Source organism: Corvus brachyrhynchos, unplaced genomic scaffold (assembly GCF_000691975.1).
Source record: "Corvus brachyrhynchos isolate BGI_N302 unplaced genomic scaffold, ASM69197v1 scaffold19, whole genome shotgun sequence".
NCBI lineage: Eukaryota > Metazoa > Chordata > Aves > Passeriformes > Corvidae > Corvus > Corvus brachyrhynchos.
The window spans coordinates 3525994-3550805 of NW_008246061.1; the positions used below are offsets into that span (position 1 = coordinate 3525994).

The window sequence follows — 24812 nt, forward strand, 5'->3', positions numbered from 1 at the left end:
TTGTCTGCAGGGTCTGGAGTCCAACTAGGTTCAAGCAGGAGGTTCCTGTAGGAACTGCTCACAAAACAAGCTTTTCTTCCCTTGGGATGTTATTCCACGATTCTTTGTAGAGGTGTTTGAAGTTGGTCATGTTTTAGAGCCATCTAACTTGACCTTTTGTAATTTATGTTTCAATAAATTGTCGGCATTGGACTCCCTTGTTCTATTCCTTGTCAAGCCTGCAGTTCTGTGTGGAGCTGGCTCAGATGGAAGTTACACACTGCGGGATGGTCCAAGCTAGTCTGTGTCTACCAAGATGAGCTGTTGTTGAGACTATGGATTTTGATAATACTTTCCTCCTTTCTATATGTTGTTTCACCCATTGTATGGCAGTAATAGTTGTATTTTGAATACTCTGATGCAGGTTTTTGCCTCTGATGATGCCTCTCTAAAATATACTCATGTGTTTGCAGGTTACTTGCAAACTCTGATAGACTTCATTTTGCCAACATCTTGTCTCTTTTTTTTTTTTAAGTTATGTTGCGAGTATAATAATCTCAAACTTTTTTGGGGAGGTGTAAGAAATTGTCACTAGTTCATCATGATGGATGTGAAGTATTTCAGGCACTTTTGACTGTAAGGCAAGACCATGGGGTTTATTTAAGATTAGCTGATTGAATCAGGCCAAAGCACTTCATGTGACTTTAGTTAGGTGTTGACAAGTGTGTTCAAATTCATAAACTGAAAATAAGACCTTTTAGTGTATATTCGTTTATGTTAGTGATAAATAGCTGGAGTGAATTTCATTGGCTTGTAGCAAGGTTTCCCTTTGCTTGTGTCAGCACAACTGGTTGCAGTTTTGGGAGATGGTCAAGATCAGTACAGTGCTGGGCTATGTGGAGATGTTTTGTCTTATTATCTGTAGCTGTGTTATCAGTTGTTTTGTTCCAGCATCTTTCTTTGGAAATCCTTCTTTGTATCTTATTTGCACCTTTTCTGACTTTGAAGTATTCCTAAAATTGTGGAGTAAAAGCTGCTTATGAAGTGTAGCTACTAGTGCTAAAGCATCCATTTGCTTACAATAAGGTCATTTCCTAAATAAACTTCTGTGATGTTGACCTGTGGAGCTGAATAGACACTTGTAAACTCAAGAGAACACTTGAAATCTGTAATCATCCTACGTATCTGCTCACTCACCATCCTAGTGGGATGGGGAGGTGGATCATACAAGGCTAAAATCCATGGGCTGAGATAAGAACAGTTCAAAAATTGGAGTAAAGAAAGATACGGTAATAATAGGAAAAAGAGAGAGAGAGGCATAAACCCCGAATGTCAGGTGATGCTCAATAGAATTGCTCAGCACCCACTGACCCAGGCCCAGCATCTCCCCCAGCAGTGATTGGCCCCTCCTGGCCAGCTTCCCTGGCTTATAGACTGAGCAGGACATTCTGTGATACAGAATATTCCTCTGGCTGATTTGGGTCAGCTGCCCTGCCCATGCTCCCCTCCAGCTTCTTGTATAGCTGACTAGCGTAGGACACTGAAAAGTCCTTGACTTAGGGTATGCATAGCTTGGCACCAGACTTTGGTGTGTTATTAACGTTATTCTCACACTAAATCTAAAATGCAACACTGTAACACCTACTGAGAAGAAAATTAACTCTATTACAGCTGAAACCACGACAGCAGGAAATCCTGCTCAAAGGAAGGAACACCAAGATTGTGTTTCTATGGAAGCTTTCTATTAGGTAGGTAGTCTTCCAAACACCGTTCCCATTGGTCTTGTCTGTGGGAGAGTGGAGATATGCAAATCTCTGTTCCCATGGTTTCAGTGATAACTTTGAAGGCTGATGTGTTTTCTTCTGACTGGAGCTTGAGGGGTTCAATGTGATCTTCCTGAAGATGGATATGAAAGCTTATTTTGTGGTTATTAGCAGTGTGGACAGCTATATATTGTATGTGTGGGAAGTACGTATGTGTCTGTTCTTGAAAGGCTGAAAATATGACTAAATATCTTCTCTTTGGTGACCTGTTGCCCTTTTTGTGTAGTGGTGAGAACAGGCTGTATGTGAGGGTTTTGTGCAAACTGGAACATGTGCATAAAACCAGTTTCTGAGGTCTTGGTCTGTTCATTGAACAACCTAGAGGAGCAACAAATCCCAGCAACTGTTTCTCCACGTCTTTGCTGTTAACGTTATGGTGGATATGGCTCATCTGTGTTTGAAGTAATTGTTAGATTTTGAAGTTAGGATGCCAGCTTGGGCATGAAGTGGAGATATGGCATTTATGTTGACAGACAATGTATTGTAATGATTTTTATTAGCTTCTTAAGTTTTTCTCACCATATATCTTCTTTCAATGTTGAGGCATATAACTAATGGCTTCCAAATGGGAGCTGCTTATAAGAGATGGCAGTTAAGGGGCTGGAAACTAAACATGTCTCCTGAGATTGTGCTGAAGTGGTAGCTGGGTTCATGATTTTAGTGTTAAGTTGGAAAGGTGGTGTGGTACAGTGGTGTCAGAAGACTCTTTCTCTGGATTAGTAGCAGTTGCACCTACTAGACGTTAGCCAGGATCTGAAAGCTTTTTTCTGTCACAAATAACTTCTGCAATGAGACTGTGTGCATGGGGGAGACAGCCTTGTTCGTAATGTTGTCCATGTCTTGTTGCACAGAGCACCTGTGGCTACCGCATCCACAGAAGTGTTCAAGGCCAGGTTGGACAGGGCTTGGAGCAAGGTGTCCCTACCCATGGCAGGGGAATTGGAATGAGATGGGCTTTAAGGTCCCTTCCAACTCAAACCGTTCTGTGATTCTATGATAATCCTCACGTGGCCATATTTACTTATAGGCAGAATTTAGTTGCCGTGAAAAGGCCTGTCAGTGTGGTGAATAAGGACTTCCATGAACTGTTGACTGGGTCATAGGCCGGTTCATTGGATCATCATGTTCTCTATCGTTTTTGAGTACTTGCAATATGTTTTAGACAATAGTGAGCTGCAGTTTGGGGCAGATTGGCTGCTACATGGCTACCTCTGGCAGACAGTAAATCACTTGTTCCTAGTCTGCTGTCAGCCAGACCGTAGTGTTGTACCCATTTGACTGGATTTGTTTAAAATATAGTTGAGATTCTCATTTATTTAAAGGTCTCTCTTTTTTAAAGTGTTGGTGTAACCCTGCTGATTTCTGTGTTTCGTTGCAGAACTACCCATGAGTTCTTGTTTGGTGCCCTTGCTGAACTTGTAGATAATGCCAGGTATGTACCTGAGACCGCTTAATTCCCAAGGTAACTTTGGTTAAGATTTTATTCCCCTATGTATTTAGTTGATCTTAAGCAATTTTCACTTCCAGTAGACTTTACAAGAAATACAAAATAGAAGACATTGCTGCAATTTAGTATGAATATTTCACTTGCTCCTCTTACACTGCCACATCAAACCCCTAAAAAAAAAAATTATTCCTGGAAAGACAGGTTTGAATGAATCCCGAAACAACTCATATTGGAAAGGAAATTGATAGAAGATACAAGATAGATTTAAAGAAAAAACCAGTCTGCCTTTTTGTATAAAGAAATTGGTAAAATAAATATTACAGAAGCTGTGACTCTTCTGATATCTAAGTAATCATAGTATCAAACATGACTATGTAAATCAAATCGGAAGTGGGATCCTGAAAAATAGAGCAAGAGCAGCTAAAGGAATTTTGACACTTGAGGAGGCATGGTCTTTGGAAATTGCAGGTGTTGGGCCACCCATCTCACATGTGTGTGGGGAATTCATGCTATAGCAGCCTCCCAAGCCTTGTGTGTTTTTCTCTTGAGCTGCAGGAAGTACTGTCATGAAGCATTATAGAAATATTTTGGGATTGTTTTCTCTAAATATGGTTTGTCACAGTTTGTGATGTAAGGAGCTGAAACTGGGGCATTTTTGAACAGGAAAGCTTCTGTTTGGGAAATCAGCTGTGTGTGTATATGTGTGCGCGCATGAGCTGGTGCTGTGTTCACTGTAGCTACAAGGTAATAAAAAGTAGGGTCTTTGGGGTGGTTTTCCCTTCACCTCTTGGTTCCCCTCTGGCTGTAGAGAGGTTGTCTTCTGGGAAGAAGGTAGCTGGGCTGGGCTGGAGGTACAAAACTGGAGCAAAGTGGCTGTGGCATTTGTCGAGTGGGATTTTGTTGTAGCACTACAGCTCCACACCTCTAATCAGCAAACCAAGGTTGGTTTGAGAACAGGGCAGTAGTGCCATACATACTGTACTTTCAAATACAGAGAAGGATGCAGTGTGTGAAGGGCTTCGCTTCAGTGATCTTGTAATGACAGTTTCCTGTAACAACTGTGAATGTATTGGGATGGAGCTTTATGTGGAGTTACTAAACCTTTTGCAGGCAGCTTGACAGAAAAACTATAGGCGTTGTTTGTTTCGTACAGGAGGGAGCTCAGAAGCGTGTACTCATTTGATTCTCAGTGCTAGAATGACTTTTGTTAGAATGCCAGTGATACTTCCTGTCACCAGATCTGTTTGTGTGCCAGCAATGTCTTACGCTGGAGTTTAGGTTCAAATAAACAAAAAGTAGACAATGTTTTCTGTCAATGATGACTGTGGAGCCTCTGTGTACTTTGATCTGTGCAGCCAGTTATTTTTGAAATGATTGTATGTGCCTAGATTTTTAGCTTCATTTCTGTTTAACATTTGAATAACAGCTGTGTTTTTATTTCTTTGTAGAGATGCAGATGCCACGAGAATAGACATTTATACTGGTAAGTCACTCCTGCTGCTTCCTTGCATGTCAGCAATTAAGTCAGTAGTTAATTTGGATTTAGGTTGCAAAATGTGTGTTGTCCTTGACAGAATAGGAATGAGGGTGCTTATACCGAATCCTGGGGTCAGTACTGGGCCCCTCCAGACAAGAAAGACATTAAGGGGCTGGACCGTGTCCAGAGAAGGGCAAGGGAGCTGAAGAAGGGGCTGAAGCACAAGTCTGATGAGAAGTGGCTGAGGGAACTGGGGAGCTCAGCCTGGAGAAAAGAAGGCTCCTTCTTGCCTTCTTGCTCCTACAACTTCATGACAGGAGGGTGCAGCCAGGTGGGGGTTGAGCTCTTCTCCCCAGTAACGAGTGACAGGAACAAGAGAAAACAACCTCAAGTTGTGCCAGGAGAAGTTTAGATCGGATATTAGGGAAAATTTCTTCACTGAAAGTGTAGTCAGACACTGGAACAGGCTGCACAGGGCAGTGGGGGAGTCATTATCTACCCATATTTAAAAGATGTGTTGATCTGGTGTTTAGGGACATGGTTTAGTGAACTCAGCTGTGTTAGGTTTGTGGTAGGACTTGATGATCTTAAGGGTCTTTTCCAATATGAATAATTCTATTGTTTTACCATTTCTTCTGTGCCATAGTGCCTGTTGTCTTTCAAAAAGGAGTACTTTTACAAGTACCTTGGGGAAGCAATAAGTCAGCCTTCACCTGGGGTCAGGTGAAGTGAGTTGCTGTTTGTACTGGATGCTTAAAAACTCCACTGTATTGTAATACAGTTTTGTAGCACATGCTTACATACAGTATGAAGTAAAGAAGTTCTTAGTCATTCTGTAACAAAAATCTGGTGCTCTTTCTTACAGCTCAGCCATATTGCAGATGTAAAAGTCCTGTTTATTGTGTTACATTTGATGTTAACACCAATCCTGTTTTATGGAACTTACAAATTTTGGTTACGGGAGCAGTGAATAACTTCTCTTGCAGAGCGACGGGAGGACCTACGAGGTGGATTCATGCTATGTTTTTTGGACGATGGAACAGGAATGGATTCAAGTAAGTGGCAGAAAGTTATACTTGCATTTGCAAGCTGAGGTTTCATGTTACGGTTTAAGTTGAATTAACAGCTTAGTTCCGTTAAAAAGGGGATGTTCCATGCCTGTATACATGTTCCTGCCTCTCCACTGGCTCTTTTCCGCCATATTACATATCAAACCATTTGCCTATTCCATTGCAGAAAACTAATCTGGTCAAAACAAAATTGTTTTGCTGCATTACAGAGTTGAGTCAGCCTGGCCTAAGTTTCTCAGTACACTGAAGTTTGACTGTGAGGCTGAAGGGAGAATAGTGGAGCAAGAAGGGGAATAAGCCTTTTCCCCATCTGGCTGCCCAGTAGTCAGTGTCTCTCAGCTCTAACCAGAAGGTGTGCCGTCACAGAAGTTACAGGCTCTGCTTTGAAAACAGTTTGCCATTGTGTCATCATGGACATTGTGACTGAGATCAATGCTGGACAATATAAAATCTTAATAATATGAGAAGTATATAACAAATGTATTTCTGCCTTGTAAGTATTGATGTAAATCATATTGTATCTAGCAGGAGAAAGCTAAAAGCTTTTCTGTTTGCTTTAGCATCGATGAGCAACACTGTCAACCTACCTTCTTGGAGTCTTGAGGACTGATAAATCATCCTGTGAGGAGCTCTCTACAGGGCAGAAAAATTGGGTAAAATTGGGAGGTGAATTTGGAGAAGACAAAGGAAATGGTTAAATAAGCAACAACTAACATTTTTGCACTGATTCCTCAGTACTTTAAGTTCCTCTTGTGATATTGTCACAGTTTAATCCTAGCTGGCAACTCAGCCCCACACAGCTGTTTACTCCTCCTCCACTGGGATGGTGGAGAGAATCAGAAGGGTAAAAAGTGAGGAAACTTCATGGGTTGAGATAAAGACAGTTTATAAGGGAAAGCAAAAGCTGTGCCCACAAGCACAGCAAACCAAGGAATTCATTCCCCATTTCCCATGGGCAGGCAAGTGTTCAGCCATCCTCAGGAGAGCAGGGCTCCATCAGGTGAAAGTGACTTGGGAATGCAAATGCCATAAGGCTACATGTGCCCCTCTTGCTCTTACTTCCCCAGCTTTATCTGGTGAGCATTACACCAGGTTGCACAAGGCTTGGAGCAACCTGGTCTAGTGGAAGGTGTCCCTGTCCATGGCAGGAGGTGGAACAAGATGGTCTTTAAGGTCCCTTCTAATCCAAAACATTCTGGGATTCTGTGATATTGTCGGGAATATACCTTGTGTCAGTTGGGATCAGCCATCCCAGACTTGTCCCCTCCCATGTCCTTGTGCAACCCAGTCCGCTTGCTGATGGTGCAGTTTGAGGAGCAGAAAAGGCCTTGATGCTGTATAAGCTGTGCTCAGCACTAACGAAAACATCCCTGTATTAGCAACACTCTTTTCTAGAACACAGCCCCATGCAAATTAGCATGGAGAGATTGAACTCTATCCCAGCTCAAACCAGTACAGATATGAAGCATTTCATTCAATTTATTTGTGCTTTGATACACAGATTTGTGACCTCCATAACGGAGTTTGGTTTGAACTCCACGTACCTTCTGTATATTCTTTGGAATACAATTAAGGATGCTAAACAGGTCTCCCAAGAGTAATTTTCTGCCACCAGTGGAACAGAAGGAAGCAGTAAAGCCTCATCCATGAAAAAAAGCTCTGAGATTGAAGTGTGGCCTTCTCACAATCCTTAGGATCAGGGAGAGGAAATACAACCTTCTTTACCTGTGTTGAAAACTGTGGTTTTCTCTGGAAGGTGCCAGATGTCCTAATGCTGCAGAATTTCATGGCAGCTTTTATCCTGTTATTGCTTCTGTATTGCTGTTTCTGTGACAAAATGGAATTTAAGTATTGGCTATTGTCTTGGTATGATTTAAGGGGGATGCACTGAAATGAATTATGTCCCCTTAGTTTTAACCAATCCTTTTCTACAGGAAATTAATACGAGTAAATATAAGTGAAAAAATAACAGTTTACTAGCAAGCAAAACAGCAACAGTCACAAAATAACAGTAAATAATCACTAGATACAAAATTGCTAAATCTCATGGACACCGTGGGAACAAAGAGAAACTCAAAATGGCGGAGTGACCCTTTCCCCAAGATGATGCTTGCCACGGGCGACCACATGTGGGGAGATAAAGGGAAAATGATGGCAGGCCTCCCTCTTATCTCTCCGGTGGCAGCAGCTCCATCAGTGTATTCGACTGACACCCTCTGGCAGCTGGTACTTGGTTAAGGACTAGAACCTGTGGAAGGACTTCGCCTTCCTCTTGGGAGAGGACGGCAAGGCAGCCAGCTAAGGCGTCTCAGACTCTGCCTTCCCGCGTCAGCTGGGTGCTGCTGGCAGCTGCAGCAACTGCAGGGAGTGGGGCCTGTTCACTCCTCTCAGCCCCCCACCACAGCTGCAGACCAGTGTTGCAAAATTCACTCTGAAACTGTGTTCGATTGTGAAATGCATCTTCTCGAGTTGCTACTGTTGCAAGCACAGAAAACCTACCTGAAACAACCCCTTCTGGAGCTCAGAGAGAAACATAGAGGAAAAAAAACCAAAGCAGAGCCTCTTCCTTGAGCAAAAGCTATGAGGGGAGAGAGAAAGCTCTGCCTGAGTGCCTCAACTTTAAAGAGCGTGACACTTGCCTGCCCCCACTCCCAGCCCTGTGGTTCTGGTTCTGGCTACACTGCCAGGTCTTAAAGAGGCTAACAATTTTGGGCACAGATGGATACGGAATACAATAATATTTGGGTTACCCAGGACAGCAATAAGTGGCTTCTTTTGACTAGTCTTTCAGCTAAATGTTGAAGAATTTTATTCTGGTAGCCTGAGATGCTCAGTAAAGAAGATGGGTAGATACTGTGCGTTGCAGGGGTATTTCACAGTGCTATGCATTGTATACAGCATGTAATTCATGTCCTTTGACTGTCTTGATGCTTGACCAAGGGCAGCCAGGTGGTAGCTCCGTGTCCTGCACCATTTGCCTGTCAGCATGGACAGAAGCAGCTAAGGAGAATTTTCATTCAAACGCCCTGCATGGGGCTCTCTGGTTTCATCCCTGGCTGTAGGGATTTAAGCTTTAATTTCCTGTAATGCAGAATCTACCAGTTTTAAAGACATCCTGAAGATCTCCTATCTGACTTTAAGAGATATCAGTGAAAAACCTTTTATTGGACTTTTCTCCCTTTATATAGACCTTGCCTCAACAGAAATCATGGATCTTGGGAGTGTTTTATTTTTGTGCATGATAACTTTAATTAAGAACTGTTTTTATTGTACATAAAGCTGACATGTTAGAAAGAATAACTCCATGACTTGCTGTAGTGCTGTTGGAGCCCATGCTAACATGTGATCTTCCCAAGTCAGCTGAAAGGACAGCTTGGAAGGCTGGATGAGGCACCATCTGGGGACGAGGAGTGAATAAACCCAGGTGTGTCTGGGCACTTCTGAATGGAGGGAAGAGCTGAAGGGGTCAAGTTAACTGTTCCAGGAACACACTCTCTATGTTACTCTGTCTTGTTGCTGTTCTCATGGGTCTTGTTCTGTCTGGGACAATTCTGGATTTGTCTGGCAGGCTCTGAAAACAGAAGGGTATAGTGAGGCGGTTGGTCAGATTTGAGTGCTCTGTCTGATGGCTCCTGATTAGCAAGCCAAATGACAACTCCTCATTTCTAAAAATTAGGTATGCTTGTCAAGTGATTCCTGCTACAGTTGCATTCAGTACTCACTGCATTGGCTCTCCTAATGATCACTCTGGGTTGTGTGTTCTGAAGACCAAAATACATTTGTACTCAAGCTGCAAACATCTCACACTGTAGAATCACAAGTTATCAAAAGGTCTGAGGATTCAGTGATGTCACAGGACAGCTCTTTTCAAAAGAACTATCATGTACTGCAGAGAGGTATCAGAAATATAGAATCTTCCGAGTTGGAAGGGATCCGCAAGGATCATGGAGTCTGGCGCAGGACACCCCAAAATCCCACCCTGTGCCTGAGAGTGTTGTCCAAATGCTTCTGGAGTTCTGTCAGGCTTGGGACCATGACCACTGCCCTGGGGAGCCTGTTCCAGTGCCCAACCAACCTTTTGGTGAAGAACCTTTTCCTAATTTCCAATATTAGAAAATATGTTATCCAATAAATACTCTCTGCCCCCAACAGAATAATAGTACTGGCCCAAAAGTTTGGCTTTTTCATAAGGAACTAGATAGGAGTCCATCAGAAAACCAAACAATGGATCTCATGCAGCACATCAGATTTCTCACACTATCAGTGAAATCACTACTGGGAATACTGAGGCTTGAAATTTTATCTAATGCCTGGCTCTGAAATTTTAAATTCTGCATGAATTTAATGAATCAAAATACAGGTTGAATGATTCAATGAATCAACGTGTAGGTTGAGAAGGTATAACAACTAGTTTAGGAAGTGACCTGTAGTTTTATTCTTAAGCAATTGAAGAAAACCAGTCTCTACCTGGCATTTTCATCATAGAAGTGCTCAGGTTGGAAACTACCTCAAAGATCATTTGTTCCAGCCTTTCATGGGAAAGGGAAGAGATGATTTAGCACCCTGTCTCTCCAGTGATGGGGGCTCTACCACATACCTGGGGAGGTTGTTCCAGTGACTGATTAAATGAATGATTGATCTCTAAAAAAATTTCTTACTTATTTTAAGAAGAAACCTCTCCCAGTGCAACTTGTATGTATTGCCTCTTTTTCATGTGATTCCTAGGGAAGGGAGAGCCTCCATCCTCTTTGTAGCCGCCCTTTAAGTACTGTAATACTATGATGAGATTCCCCCTGGGCCCTCTCTTCTTGAGGAAGGAGACCTAGTTGTCCTCAGAGGGCAGATTCTGCAGCCCTCTGATCATCTCCTTTGCACCCTGTCCAGTCTGTCTGCATCTGTCCTGAACTGAGACAGAACTGGATACAGGACTGCAGGTGGGGCCTGCCGGACATAGAGTGGGATAATCACATCTCCATCTCTTTGGCAGTGTCCCTGTGGATACAGTCCAGGATCCTGTTTGCCTCAGTTGCTGCTGTGGGACACTGCTGGATCATACTCAGCTTGTTCACCAGGACCCTTCCAGCAAGGCTGCTCCTCCCAACCTGCAGATTCCAGTCTGTGCTGGGCTCTTGGGTTATTTAATCCCGGGTTCAGGACTTTATGCTTCCCTTGAACTTCAGACATCTTGCTTGCCCACTATTCCAGCATGTCCAAGTGTCTAAGAAAGCACTCCGTATGTGCCCAATTAACCCCCATCAACAAAGCTGATGAGTGTACAAAAGCACCCTAGCATCCCGATCCTGTATGGAGATGTTGAGTAATGTGGAGCACAGCATCAGTCTGGGGTCTCTGCTTGTTACAGGCTGCCAGCTGGAGTGAAAGCCATTGATGATCACTTCTGAGCATGACCTATGAGCGAGTTCCCTACTTGTTTTGTATACTACCTGCCTGGTCTGTGTCTCCCCATTTTGTCCAGGAGCAGGCTGTGGTAAACTGTATCCAACACTTTGCTGAAGTCCAGCCAAACAACACCCACTGCTCTCTCCATATGGACAGAAAGTGCTGCCTTGTAGAAGGTGACCAAATCAGTCAGGTGTGACTTGCCTTGGTAAATCTCTGCAGACTTAGCCCATTCACCTGCCTCATCTGGCTTCTAATACTTTTTAAGACAACTTGTTCCATTGCTTTTTGAGAGATTGAAACAAATATATTAGTTCTTGCTTCTTTCAGCTGTATTTTTGAAGTTTGGAAGCTCAAAACAGCTTTTGTTTTAATGGAAGCAGTTAATTAAGTAGTAGTGTCTGGGTTGCTTTATTAGATCTTGTATTTTAAAAATACTGTTTATCCGTGGCTCACAATAGTGAGGAACACTGTTTAAATGGAACTCCAACTCCTACTTCAGAGTGTGTACGCACTTGTGTGTGTGGACAGTGACTCTTGGGGGCCACTTTCAGGGGAGCGGTTACAGAATTCTCAGGAGAAAATGTCTCTTTAACCTTGTTTAGGGTTAAATCTTAATCCTAAACATTGATATTTCCTCTAATGTTAACAGATTTTTGAAATAAATTGCAGGAACATATATCAAAGTCATTTGTGAATCACTGGCTGTTTCCAGTCATTGCTCCGTGTCGGGTTAGTGTCCTGCGTTTGTTACAGTGACGAAGGACCTCACAGCTTCTCCCTTGTTTCCATATCCCAGGGAAAGTTCAACTTGGCTTTAGGCTTATTTCCCCCGGGTAGTGAATTAAATTCTTTAGCTCTGGGATATCTTTTGAGGATGCTGTTGAGTCTACTGCAAATACTCCACCTAACATGAATAGAGCAGATGAATTTGTGGAGAAGGCAGGAAGTATAATTTTCTCTGCTCAGATTGGGACCTTCTTTATCGCATTCTCAGCTGAAGACCTTTGAGATACAAGAGGACTCTGCTCAACGAGCAAAGCCAGGTCTGACTTCAGAAACACTCAGAGACTGAACAGCTCCATCCACCAGTTCCTTCATCCCAGGTGTCCAGTCTTTCTTATGAAAAATCTTTTTCTATATGCCCTTGATTTCTTGGGCTTTGAAGATCAACCTACTATCTTGACCATCTTGAGTGAATTTCTTCAGCTTGTTTTTTTCTCCTGTTTGTTTTGCATAGATCTCCCTCCCCTTTTAGGGACCAAGTCTGGAGAGCTGGCCAGAGTAAAGACACATACACCGATACGATTTGAGCATTGTTCTCCCTCTATTGTTCAACTATGCAAGCTTATATCTACTTTTGCAAAGATTCACGCCCAGTCCCTCTAGACAGCCTCTAATCAGCGGGGGAGACGACCAGTGTATATAACTTTGCCAAGGACTTTCAGGGGTGCCTGCAGCTAAGTGCTTTCCAGGCTTACCTGCAGCCAGGGGCCAGTTCAGGGGCTTTTCCTCAGCAACCCTGGGCCGTCCAATCTTTCCAGGGGTATCATATGCCCTTGTTCCACAAGGAATCCCTCTACACTCCCCCATTTTTCTTGCCAGTGAGTTTGGCTTTTTTTAATCCAGTAGCTCTGAGACACAACAAAACAAAAATAGTGTAACTAAAATAGCCTTAAGTGAAACACCTCCAGAGCCTTAAAAGAGCTGGAAAAAAATGAATTTGTATCTTGATTCTTGGGAGGATATAAGTATTAAATGTCTCCCAAAGACAGCCTGGAGAGAGATGCTCCCTCACAGTCCCCTCTGCTCAGCATTACCTTCATCCCTCTGCCCTGAAAGAAGAGTCACAATAGGGTGGTTTCAGACATCCAGCATTGAGTGATAAACCATCTGGTCACCTTTCCTGAGAGGGGAAATGCTTTGGATAATTACTCTTTACCCATTTTAGATTTCCTAAAGGTTTCTTAAAAACAGTTAGTGAAAAATGTTTGTAGAGCAAAAAGGTTCCAATAGTCCTTCTCTTTTTAGAATATCCCCTGTCTGCTTTCCTCACCAGGCTTTAAAAATAACACAGTAATAGTAGTTAGAGTAATAATAATACCATCATCAACATCCACACCCAGATCTCTAATACAAGGTATTCCAGTGTTTTCTTTTTTTGACTAGAAAATCCAACAGTAGGCTGAAGGGAAGGCAGAGGTACCCTTATCCAGTCCAAAGCTGTTTCTGGAATAGCTGTGGAGCTCCATTGAGAATAGCTGCAGTTGACGCAGTGAGGTGTTCGCTCAGTTGTTCTCCTGTATTTGTGTCTTTAAATCTGAGTATCATTTCAACTGAAAATGGCATTCTGACACCAGCTCAGTGATGTCATGTCAGACCAATAGTGTTAGTACTGAATATTTTACTGTAAAACTAGTCAATGCTGGTAGGCCTGTATGAGTCTTTTGCGTGCTGAAATATAGCTTGTCCATGGGCTCAGCCACCCTCCTCACCTGGTGGGGTGAGTGATGTCTTGTGCTCCATTATAGCTTGTGTATGCATTTGTTTTTAGCCCTCGTGGTAAGGTACTTTGCATTCCTTGTGTCTGGAATTAAACTGTATTTCTTCCAGTAAGCTCTCTGGTTATCTCTTGGGGGAAGGGAAAGGAATCATTCTGTCCTAGGGATGATGTTAAAATCTTTATCCCTTGAACAATAGAAAGGCTGTAACTAAAAATGACAGACCCTCTCAGCTGTAAAGTTATCGTGTCCTTTCATTTTTATCCTGTGCTAATGAAATCCTCTGCTAATTGCTGTAGGACCTGCTCGTGTTGCCTTTCCCCCCACCTGTCCTGCTGCCAGGGCTCCAGCAATCTGCTGCCAAAGTTAGCTTGTGTCTTACTAGTGCTTTAATTAACCAGAGTGTTCAGTTCAGCGCTGTGAAGAAACAGTAATGTTTATTCTGGATTCCTGACCTTTTTTATAATCCCGACCTCTGCTCTAGTGCCCATGCTCTGAAGTGTGTGGTGTCAGTGGGACATGGGATGCCATGCATCCCAGGGTCTTAATTTATGAGAATCAACAACTATTCTGGACACTAGACTATTTTTGTGGATGTTTTTTTTCTGAAACTTAAAACTCTTTTTGTCAGCATCATGGCACCTGTACAAAGCTTCTGGTAACATCAGTGGCCTCAGGCAGCATGTATGTCACAGGGCTCTGTGGTACAGTTTCAGGATGGAACTTCAGCTTGGGCTTCTGGCCTCTTTTCTGGCCTATTTCCAGTGGTGAAGGAGTTATCTTCCTTCTTAATCTAAAAGATGTGTGTGTGTGTGACTGTACACTGAAATAAGCCTTTTTTGTTCCCTGTCTCTTGTTGCAGATGAAGCTGCCAGTGTTATCCAGTTTGGTAAATCAGCCAAGCGATCACCTGAGTCCACTCAAATCGGGCAGTATGGGAACGGCTTGAAATCGTAGGTACAACAAGAGCCAGCCTCCTGAGGCTGGGGAGGTCATAGTCCAGGTGATCGATGTACTTTTTGCTCAGAGGTGTATAGCTTTTTTTCCAGAAAAAAAAAAGCAGATGAACTCTTAAGATCCCCTGGTTTGGTAGACAGGAGCTCTGTCAACATCTGCTGTGGTCTTCCAGGGGCCGTCATCTGTACAGCTGATAACATTGGTTTGGCACTACGTTTGCATAAGGCAGAAGGTGCAGGTCAGAGCTCGGGGAAAATAATGGAAGAGCTGGAAACAAAATGGTAATCTCCCTGTGACAGGTAGTAAAATTAGAGCAAAATAGTGCTGCAGCCTTTCAACAGGAAAGTTGGCTGGTACAAGACAGATGGACTTAAACATTTTCTTTTTGTTCTTAAACCAAACAAATGCAGGGAGAAGGGGAATGATGGAAACAATGAGAGAAGGAGTGGGATTAGGTGCAGAGGAGTGCAAGGAAGGGACTCTTAGCGGTTGGAGTGGATTTGCTAGGAAATAGGAAGAAGTTTGCTGTGTCTTTGGAAAAGTTACAGGGCTTTGTGGCTTACTCTGACTGTTCTGCTTTGTGCTCACCCATGTGGCTTGATTTTATGCATCTTACTGGGCCATCAGTGGGACTCTATAACCTGGGGGAAGAAAATCCAGAATTAGGGGATCTTTACACACAGTTGGTTCAGCTACAATGCAGGACAGATCCCAGATCCTGACTGTGTGCTTCCAGGACAGATCTCTGTCCTTTCTTAACCTTGAGCACGAGGTGTACTGTATTACAGCTGAGAAATGCTGCCTGAAGACCCAGCATGCGAAAGGTAGGCTGTGGTATCGCTGTGGTATGGAGTTAAGCCAGTCTGAAGAGAAATGCTGACATAATACTAATACTTCTTTCAGTGCAATGTTAATTGTTATCTGTTAAGGTGTTTTGGATGAGTTTGGTAACAGGATAACTTGGTAGAGAAGACAGAGAAGATGCAAACACACTGTTTGGGATAGGAGAGTGGGGAGGAAGAGGGGACTGTCCCTTTTTGTGACAACAAGCTGCTAAGCTGCCTTAACTGAAGTGTCAGTGAGGCTTTAGTTAGGTTAGGAAATGAATTTTCAGTCTCCAGACTGCTGCAGTTGATTCCAGGTACAGTGAAATGAGGAGTGCCCTTGCTTTCTCACTGACATTTCTGCTCAGGGATTTGAACGTTATTGTCACATCTCACCTCAGTTGTCTTTTAAAATTTTTTAAAAATTTTTGTTTAAGCTTTCTACATAGTATGAGTCTGGAATGCCGTGCTGTATTTCTGCACCTTTTAATTGTGACTGGTGTTAAATGTTTTGAAACACTATGAAAATGCCCAGATTGATATGCTTTCTGAAAGGAATGAGATGTTTAGAGAGAGATGGTATTGCTGTTTCAACCCTTCTGCCTAACCTGGTTTTACCATCTCATAACTGAGCATAATTGGAAGAAAGCTGGGTAATGTGGTCTGCGTTCTGAACAGTGTGGTACATCAGGTGTAACACACAGTCTGACCTCTGTCTACAGGGGCTCCATGCGGATTGGGAAGGATTTTATCCTGTTCACAAGGAAAGATAACACCATGACTTGTCTGCTCTTGTCACGGACGTTCCATGAAGAAGAAGGCATCGATGAGGTTTGCATGTGCTTGTTGTAATGAACTAATATAGTGAATGCTGCTTCATCTGAACCTGCCCAGCTCTCACAGAAGAGTCTGTATCAGGGCTGGTTGCTACTCTCGTCATACCAGTGTATGGTTTTCTTTTGGCAATACGCTTGTAGGGCTTCTGCAAAGTCAACAAAATTTTTTTCCTTTTGGTTTTAATTTCTAATTGAGAAGTCTCCCCAGAGTAGAGCAAGTTTGAAGGGCTTGTTTCAGTCACTTAAAGGTTTGCTTATGCTCAGTTCAGGACATGCCCAGACATCCTGTGTTTTCCTTTTCCCACAGAATTTGAGTTTGAGATGTATTTAATTTTACTGCTCTGATTTTATTTGTGATAGAGAATTAAGGTGTTTGAAGTTGCTACCCACAGGTGTGTCTCTTCTTTCAGATATTTTTGATTTTTAATAAGAAGTCAGTGTAGTTCTACCTATGAAAAACTTGGATATTTTAATAGATAACTCAGCCATTGTTGTTCCAGGCAAGGTTGATAATGAAAAGTTTTTAATTTGCACTGGGGTGGTATCTCAGAAAGCATCTTCCACCATGAGGGAGGGATTGAAGGGACTGCAGAGAAGCTGGGGAGGGGCAGTGCATGCTGGTAGCCAGCCCATGACAGAAGCAGGTTGGGAACAGTAAAGTAATTCTAATTCCCACAGCAGCTCTGGCTACTTTTTTGGCTTGACCACAGTTCTGGAATGGGATTTGTGTCTTTGATGTGCAGCTGCAGTTTATAATTCTATCTGTATTTTTGCTCTAAATGACAGAAAGCACCTTGCTAGCATCCTATAAAAACAATAAAGACTGAGATCAGGATAAATATGAGTGAAGGATATCTGAGTTCAAGAGAGAAATTAAGCCAGAGTGGTTTTTTTAGTATTATGAAAGTTGCTACATAGGAGGGGGAAAAAAGCCATTGAGTATGTGAGTAGCCAGTACCGTACATGTGACTTGGGAATGGTTCAGTCTGAGACAGGTATTGAAAGAAGGCAACTCAGAGGCTGGCAAAGAGGGTCTTTGAGTATTTGACAGACATGCAAACTACTGAAAAGTTGGAAAGGACTCTCATGGTGACTTAAGGGGCTGTCAGGAGGGGTAAGTCACTGGACCGTGACCCGCAGAAGGGGCTGACTGGAGTGGGAGAACCAGAGTCACTCTCAATACAATGGGATTTGCAGGTCATCGTTCCCCTGCCCACCTGGAATGCACGGAGCTGTGAACCCATGACGGACAACATGGAGAAATTTGCTATTGAGACGGAGCTCATTTACAAGTATTCCCCTTTCAAATCAGAACGGGAAGTGATGGACCAGTTCAATAAGATACGTGGTGAGAAAGGTACATGTGCAGGATGGTGCAGGTCACGGGTGAGGTATTTGGGGTTTGGCTGGGATTCACCTGGTCAACTCATTACTTGTTCAGGCACCCTGGTGATCATCTTTAACCTCAAACTAATGGATAATGGAGAGCCAGAGCTGGATGTGACTTCTGACCCTCGAGATATTCAGATGGCAGAAACACCCCGAGAGGGAACGTAAGTGTGACTGGTGTAACAGGCCCTGATCAAATTTGGTGTAGGGTTTGGCTATATACTGTGTGCATGGGGTTTTTTTTAAGCTTCTGTTTCTATAGTGAATTAGAGAATTTAGAAGATCTGTAGTTTGTTCTTTAGTTTGGGGTTCACGTGTGTGTCAGCCCATGGGTGCTGTGGCTGTGTTTGGGGTGAACGCCTGCGCTGGCTGGTCTCAGCTTAGCCAAAGCAGCAGACTTAGTGTCCTTTAGGCACCATAAAAAACGGAGCCCTGAGCTGTATGTTTCATGTTCTACACCTGTCAAACATGTTCTCATCAGCATGAGAGCTGGTTGTGAGTCAGTGCTGGTCCCAAACTGCTGTTCAGTTTTGTGATTTTGTTGCAAAACATGAGATGCTGTGCAGGTCAGCCTCTGTGGGCGGGTGGTACGGGAGGCAAATGGGGTGTATCATCACATCTGTCAGGGAGCAGGGGGCACTCCTCCCTGCAGAGGGGCAAGAAGGATGTGGTTGGAGGGCAGCTGGAGGAGCAGAGGGCCCTGTTTAGAGAGAGCTGAGTGTTTGCCGAGTTGATTATCTGTACCCTGAAAAGGAAAAACTGAGCTGAAATGAGCCAAATGCTTGATTAAATCCCAGAGCTCCATAGGCGCGCTTAGCAAGCTTTACTTTTCTGATGAGATTACATGCTTCTTCCCTTCAGTGCTTGAATTTTCCATAGAAAATTTCAGACCCTGTAAAGCAGCTCTATCTATGTATTAGAGTGATGATACTGAGCAAATTCCTTGGGGCTCTCCAAGGGATCTCAGCATCTTTAATGCCTGTTTGTAAGGCAGGCATGATTGCCACTGATCACTGCCTCTTCCTTCTGATGTTGTGGTACCATGTCTGTGTGAGTAGTGCAGGTTCTGTGGCAGTGTACTGCTGACTTACTGAAGGGTAAAAAAGCTCTGGTAGGTGGGCACACTTTTAGTGTTAAATAGTCCAGTTTATAGCTTTGACCATTATTATCCAGATGTATTCAAGCGCCCTCTTCAGGCTGCAGTAACATGTGTATCAGTGTCCTGTAGCAGTAGTTACGATGTAAGCTCAACAGAGATTCTGGAGAAGACATAAGTAGAAAAAAAATTAAAGAAAAGCCTTGCTTAATGTAGCTTCATGGTAATTAAAATTGACAGACCTTTTCTTTCACCTGTCTGTTTTGCTGAGGGTATTTTTTGGGCATCTTCTGAAGTAGACGGCTCTCTTGCAGCAAGCCGGAGCGCCGCTCCTTCCGTGCCTATGCTGCTGTGCTTTATATTGATCCCAGGATGAGGATCTTCATTAACGGACACAAAGTACAAACCAAACGACTTTCGTGCTGCCTCTACAAGCCAAGGTAAGGTAGGATCCAAGACCTGTGGATGTGGGACCAATTGGAATTAGAGAAAAGGTGAAGTGTTTTGCTCTCCAGGTGTATCCTGCATAATTCCATTCCTAACTCTAACCCTAAAGCCACAGAAGCATAACAGAATGGCATGTGGTGTTGACATTGTGGGAAAATAGATACATAGTGGAAAATCTAATGCCTTTGAAAATTGTGTGAGTCATTGGTGCAATTTGGCTCCCTTTTAGAGCAAACAAAGAAATTAAGATCCTGGTTGTATGGAATGGCATATTCATACAAAACTGTTGGGTAACTGTGTTGGTTTTTTTGAGCAGAAGAAGGAAATACATATGGTGGGTGGTAGGATTATTTCCAAAAAGAAACTAGACTGAGCGCTTTCAAACAGTTGCTTTTGTATGTAGCTAGTCTAGGTTATAGAGATTGAGAAAAAGCTTTCCCTATATTCCTTTTAAATTTCCTTAAACAAAAAATGTGATGGTGAGCTGGGATGTGCTGTCAGTTGGCTGAACAGAGACTGAAAAAAGGTTACCGGGCTGGGAGGGGAAAGGGAAACTGGTATTTAAGTCTGCCTGAGGCAGACTCTCTGGGAGCACACAGTCTGCATTCTAGATACCCTGGCATAATTTATTTGAATAAAATAGTAGTAATTTTGTAGACTATTTGTGGATTTTTTAGTATAGCATTTTGGGCTCACTCTCAACCTACCAGGCGCTGTTAGCAACCGCAGGCCAGTGGCATGCCACTGATAGTGCCTGAAGAGCCTGGCTGGTTTTTAACTTAGGCTTCCTCAGCTCCTTACATGAGACTGTGTGAAATGGTATCAGAAACCTGTCCAAAATAATGGACCATTACATCCACTGCTCCTCATGCCTGCCAGGCCAATTGTTTCCCTGCGGAAGGCAGGGAACTTGCCACTGTAAATCCTGATTTACTGGGTAGAGAATCTCTGGATTTCTAGATTTTTGACTGTGTTTTATCTACATATGAGAGCCTTGTGCTGCTTTCTCTTGTGCTGCAGTCCAGCAAAAGTACTAGGGAGAGAAACCAGAGAGGGACACAGGTTTTTATCTCATCAGAGACAAGCTTTTTGCAAGAGTCATAGACAGGATGCCATCACTGTGGGTGATGCTGCCAGCATCATGACAATATTAGGTGTTCCAGGTCACTCCAGATGTTCATCTACCTCAGTGTCTTCTTTTTCAAGTGGTCAGTAGTCTGTTCTAAGGAGCCCCAAGCTGATGGATTAGTGCTGGTGGCAGGTGTATCTCACAGATCTGCTTGTGCCACATCTGAGCAGATTTCTGTAGATCTGCTTATGGTGCTAGGCCAGTAGAAATTCCCCAAAGACATTTACATTTAAAATCCCCATTCCTGCAACAGAGCAGTAAAGACTGTGCAACGCCTTCCTGTAGAGCACAGTGTAAATCTTCTCAGACTTACGGCAATTACTGTGGCCTTACTGAGCCTCTCTGGAGAATGTCTGGACTGCTCCCTTCTGGCTGGACTTCCTGATGCCAGTTTTGGGCTCCAGAAGTTGTGTGGCCATCAGGAAAAGCCATCAAAGCCTTCACTGTGGGCTCTGAGAGCCAATACAGCTTTTGGGGTAGATGCCACACTGTGCCCTGGGCAGATTGAGGAAACTCAGTCTTTTTCCTGAGAAGAGCTCAAATCTGCCCTGGGTGGCTCTTTCCAAAGGGAAAACCAGTAAATCAGTCCATTCTGAGAATGGAGTTACTCTGCTTTTAGGTGTGGGGTTTTTTTACATTTTTCTCCCTGAACATGCTGGAAAGGGTTGCTTATGCCCTGGCTTTCCCTTTAGAGCTGGAGCCAGAGCTCACCATCCCCATTTAGCTACTAGGCTTTGAGTGCTCTGCAGGTTAATACTGGGTTAATCCCTTGCACTTGTACAGGCACGCCTTTGTGTGTGAGTGCACAGGGGAAGGTACCTCCATTATGGTGCTCCTTTGAGATCAGCTGATGCAGCAGTGATGCTCAGCTCTTTAGCACAGCTGTGTTTCTGGCCCAGTAGCCCAGGCCAGGTAAGTGTTGAACCTTCCTGGTCAAGCAAAGGGGTGGGGAACAGACGGTGGAGGTGCTGCTGCCTTACAGCCTGAGTAGCTAGTGTGCTTGTGTGGGACATCTGAAGGGCTCTTTTCTTCTAAAGGGGGCTCCCTCCTCCTGTCAGTCAGGTTGCCTTCACCTCTGAAGGAAAAGCCTGTACAGTGGCTTGTCTGCAGGTTCCAGTGTTGATGTTAGTGAACAATGAATGGAAATCCACTGTGGATTTAGGATATGTAAGTGCCTTTACTGAAAAACAGGTTTTGCAGCCCTTGCAATGTTTTTCAGGGATAACAGTGTGTCTCCTGAGCAGGACACTTGTTTGCTGTTTGTCATCCACCCATGTTTCTATGGGAGAGGCTTCTCCTCACCTTTCTGGAGCTGATATCATCCTGATGGCAGGGGCGGGCTGGTTTTGTGCATATCCTTCACCAGTATTTGCGGTTCTGTTACCACATTTCCAGCTTACCCGGGAATGGCCTGTGTCTCCTGAAGGATTGCTTCCCGCCCTTCCCTTCCCCAGTACCTGTTGGAGCTTGTTTAGCCATATGGGCTGTGCAGGTAGAAATAGCGAGGCCATGTGCAAGGCATGTGCCTCCATGAGACACTCTGAGGCAGTTGGAATGAGTGTCTTGAAGCTCGTGATGGCTCACAGTGCCATCATCTGGGATGCCCCACAGTTGCTACAGCAAAGGAGTGCTGTCCCTACGGTTCCCCCAGGTGTTACCCTGCCCCCTGAGCTGGGCATGGGGGGATAATTCAGCTTCACTCTGCTTCTCTTTTTTTTTTTTTTCCCCTTAGAAGTCAGGCAGATGTGGGTGAAGTAATGTGGTTCTGCCAACATGTTGAAAGCAGCCTTGCTTTCAGAGTGTGCTGTCTCCTGGCCCCAATAGCTTTCATCAACCTTACATAGGTTAGAGATGGCACCACCAAAATCCTGACTCTTTAGCTCCTGACATGGTGAAATCACAGACTGTGATTTCTGGAAGTGTTAGCACCTGCCTGCTTTTACCCCAGGGAGGAAATCTTTAGAAATAGCAGAAAATGAGTTTAGCAAAATGTATTTCAGGGAACTGTGCTTGTGGTATTAATTTTCTAGATTTGGGAGCAAGGGATTCCTATTGGTGAGACTATTTCTGATGTCAGTACCAACATCCATGTGTGCTCACCCCCAGAAACAAACCTAAACAAAACTTTTCATCAGTACAAGGCTGCTTCTCATGAATCCTCACAGTTTATCTGCCATTTGGGGGGAATTTTGTCTCTCAGGATCTAAGTGTGATTCTAATCAGTTGGTCAGTCGAGTGTTACATCCCCATGTGTTTTTGCCTCTCTGTAAAAACAGCATTTCTAGTGGCTTTTGCTTTAGGTAAATGCTGGAAAAGTTTATCCCATCCATTTGGGATGGGATTTTCCTCTTGATACATCCAAAACCTTGTGTCTTAAGGTGATCTGAGTTCCTGCAGGCTCCGCTTGTCCTAGGTGTCATCTTTCCTCATTATGTACTTGGAGGTGGTACGCACTCATGAGCTTCTACCTCACACACAATCTCTCACTCTGCAGCAGTCAGTGAATTTGGATCTGTATTTGGCATGCTAGGATACAGGGAAGGTGAAACAAGCCACTCCATCTCTAGCACTATTTACAACGTTGTGAGTCAGATATGGTAATACTGTCCCTGCCTGGCTTCGTGGGGTCCCACATGCCCCCACAGAAGCACGGGTGGGTTCAGTATTACAGTCTGTACCAAAGAGTCAAGCAGGGCATTTGTGTGCGTTCCAGCAGGAGCATTTATTGCTTCTAGACTGTCGAAGGTAGCAGAGGCAAATACGAACATGATCCCGAGGTTCACAGTTTTGTCCAGGGGCAGGGAAAAGGCAGGACTAGGGAACAGGGACCAATGGAGAAGCTCTGGGGGAGTGACGAGGGGTAGAGGCTGACAGCCAACTGGGAAATCCAAACTGGGATAGATTAACTTAACAGAACAAGCATCCTGGGAGAAGCCCCTTTGGCCACCCTAGCACAAGGTGGCTTCTGTGGTACTAGGGACCCATCTTACCGAGAACTCTCTGTCCCTTGTAATGTACGTCCACCGGCCACCACAACTCCTCCTTTCTGTATCAAACAAGAAGGCCTCCCCTAGGGATCCCAAAACCCAACGTCCCAAACAACTAAACATACACGAAACAACAATGATCAGAAGCACCCACAACCCAATGCCTCAACAAGTCCTTAAGTCTTTTAGAGGATTTTTCTCTCTGGATGCTGGAATGGATGCTCTCAAGGGCAGAGGTGAGGTTGAAGCAGCACAGTTCTCTGCCCCAAAGGGGCTGCAGCACAGTCCAAGCATTCACTGTTGGTGGCACCAGGAGCATCCAGAGGGCAGCAGGGTGATAGGTGTTGGGGGCTGGGCATCATGGTGGTGAATGTGGGCACAGGCTCTGGCAGTTGATTCTGTTGGGGTTTCAAACAAAGCTTTGCAATTTCAAATGGGGGGGCCTTTCCCATCCCCCCTTCTCTTACTTCAAGGTCTGGGGGGAGGGAAATGGTATAACCAGTAGTAAATAAAGAGAGGGGTGCAAGTTAACAGAAAACATCTCAATAAAAGTATTGGGGAGTGTGGTTGTGGGAAAGACAAGGCAGAGGGGTGGTAGTAGGGAATATTAACTGCTGGGAAAGCAACAGAAGGGGTAAGATCTGGGGAGACACCACAGGTATCTTGACTTATCCGTTTGAAGTCATGTTTGCAGTTCTGGTTACGGGACGGTGTGTCTGTTTCTATGGTGGACATGGGTGCTGTTTTGAGTCATCTCCGTTTCCAACCAGTGGTGGTCTGGTCTTTTGACTGCACCCTGTTCATCCTGGTGTGTGTTGTGTCCACAGGAACGGTGTTTGCTGGGCTGGTGCAGGGCTTGTTTTTCTCTGGCAGTTTCCAGGTATAATCTGTGGTCCTTGGTTTCTTCACTCTAGTTTTTGGTCTTTACACTCAGCATCAGAATGTGAGAAGTCACTGTTCTGTTTCTTTGACTGTTGTTCTGCATGCTCCAGCTGCACGTGCGAGCTGGTCAGGTTGACTGCTTCACTGCTTCCCTTACGATGTTTTCGCAGCTCTCTGGGAATAGTCTGAGTCCTACAGCTTGGCTCCTGCTACCCCCCCTCTTGTTCTGCTTCTCATGCAGCACAGGGGTGGAATTTGCTGGCAGAGCTGGGGCTGAGGTGAAAGGCACCATGCGGGCGGGGTTTTCGCAGCTGGGGGAGCAGAGCGGCAGCTGTGGCGACTTGGCAGCCTCAGGGCATTCGCAGAGCAGCGGCGGCAGTGGGCGGAAGGCGTGGCTCCACAGTGCCGTGGCAGTGAAGGAGCGGCCGGGGTGAGCTGGGGCAGAGCCTTCTCGCAGGAGCAGCGTCCAGCCCGCTGCCACAGCGGGGGGAGCTAAGTCTTCTAGGTTGAAAACGACAACAAACTGTCCTTTCAACTCTTGCGCCACGTGGGCGGCTAGGGGGAGCCG

General features: G+C 44.3%; 1 protein-coding gene across 7 annotated transcripts in view; it reads left to right on the forward strand.

The window, feature by feature from the left end:
- MORC2 (MORC family CW-type zinc finger 2) overlaps nucleotides 1–24812 on the forward strand; it is a 56181-nt gene that overhangs the window by 2848 nt on the left and 28521 nt on the right. For 4 of the 7 annotated variants that reach the window (XR_001865945.1, XM_008642943.2, XM_017746512.1 and 1 more), the window contains exons 2-9: nucleotides 3181–3234; nucleotides 4698–4732; nucleotides 5713–5781; nucleotides 14560–14650; nucleotides 16201–16309; nucleotides 17512–17671; nucleotides 17756–17867; nucleotides 19114–19239. Coding sequence is in view for 6 of the 7 variants with exons in the window: in XM_008642943.2 (XP_008641165.1) it covers nucleotides 5742–5781; nucleotides 14560–14650; nucleotides 16201–16309; nucleotides 17512–17671; nucleotides 17756–17867; nucleotides 19114–19239 (638 nt within the window). In the remaining variant the exon portion in view is untranslated. Of the gene's footprint in view, nucleotides 1–1708; nucleotides 1728–3180; nucleotides 3235–4697; nucleotides 4733–5712; nucleotides 5782–14559; nucleotides 14655–16200; nucleotides 16310–17511; nucleotides 17672–17755; nucleotides 17868–19113; nucleotides 19240–24812 lie in introns of those variants that run through there. The other 3 variants (XM_017746514.1, XM_017746511.1, XM_017746513.1) reach the window with 3 other exon arrangements.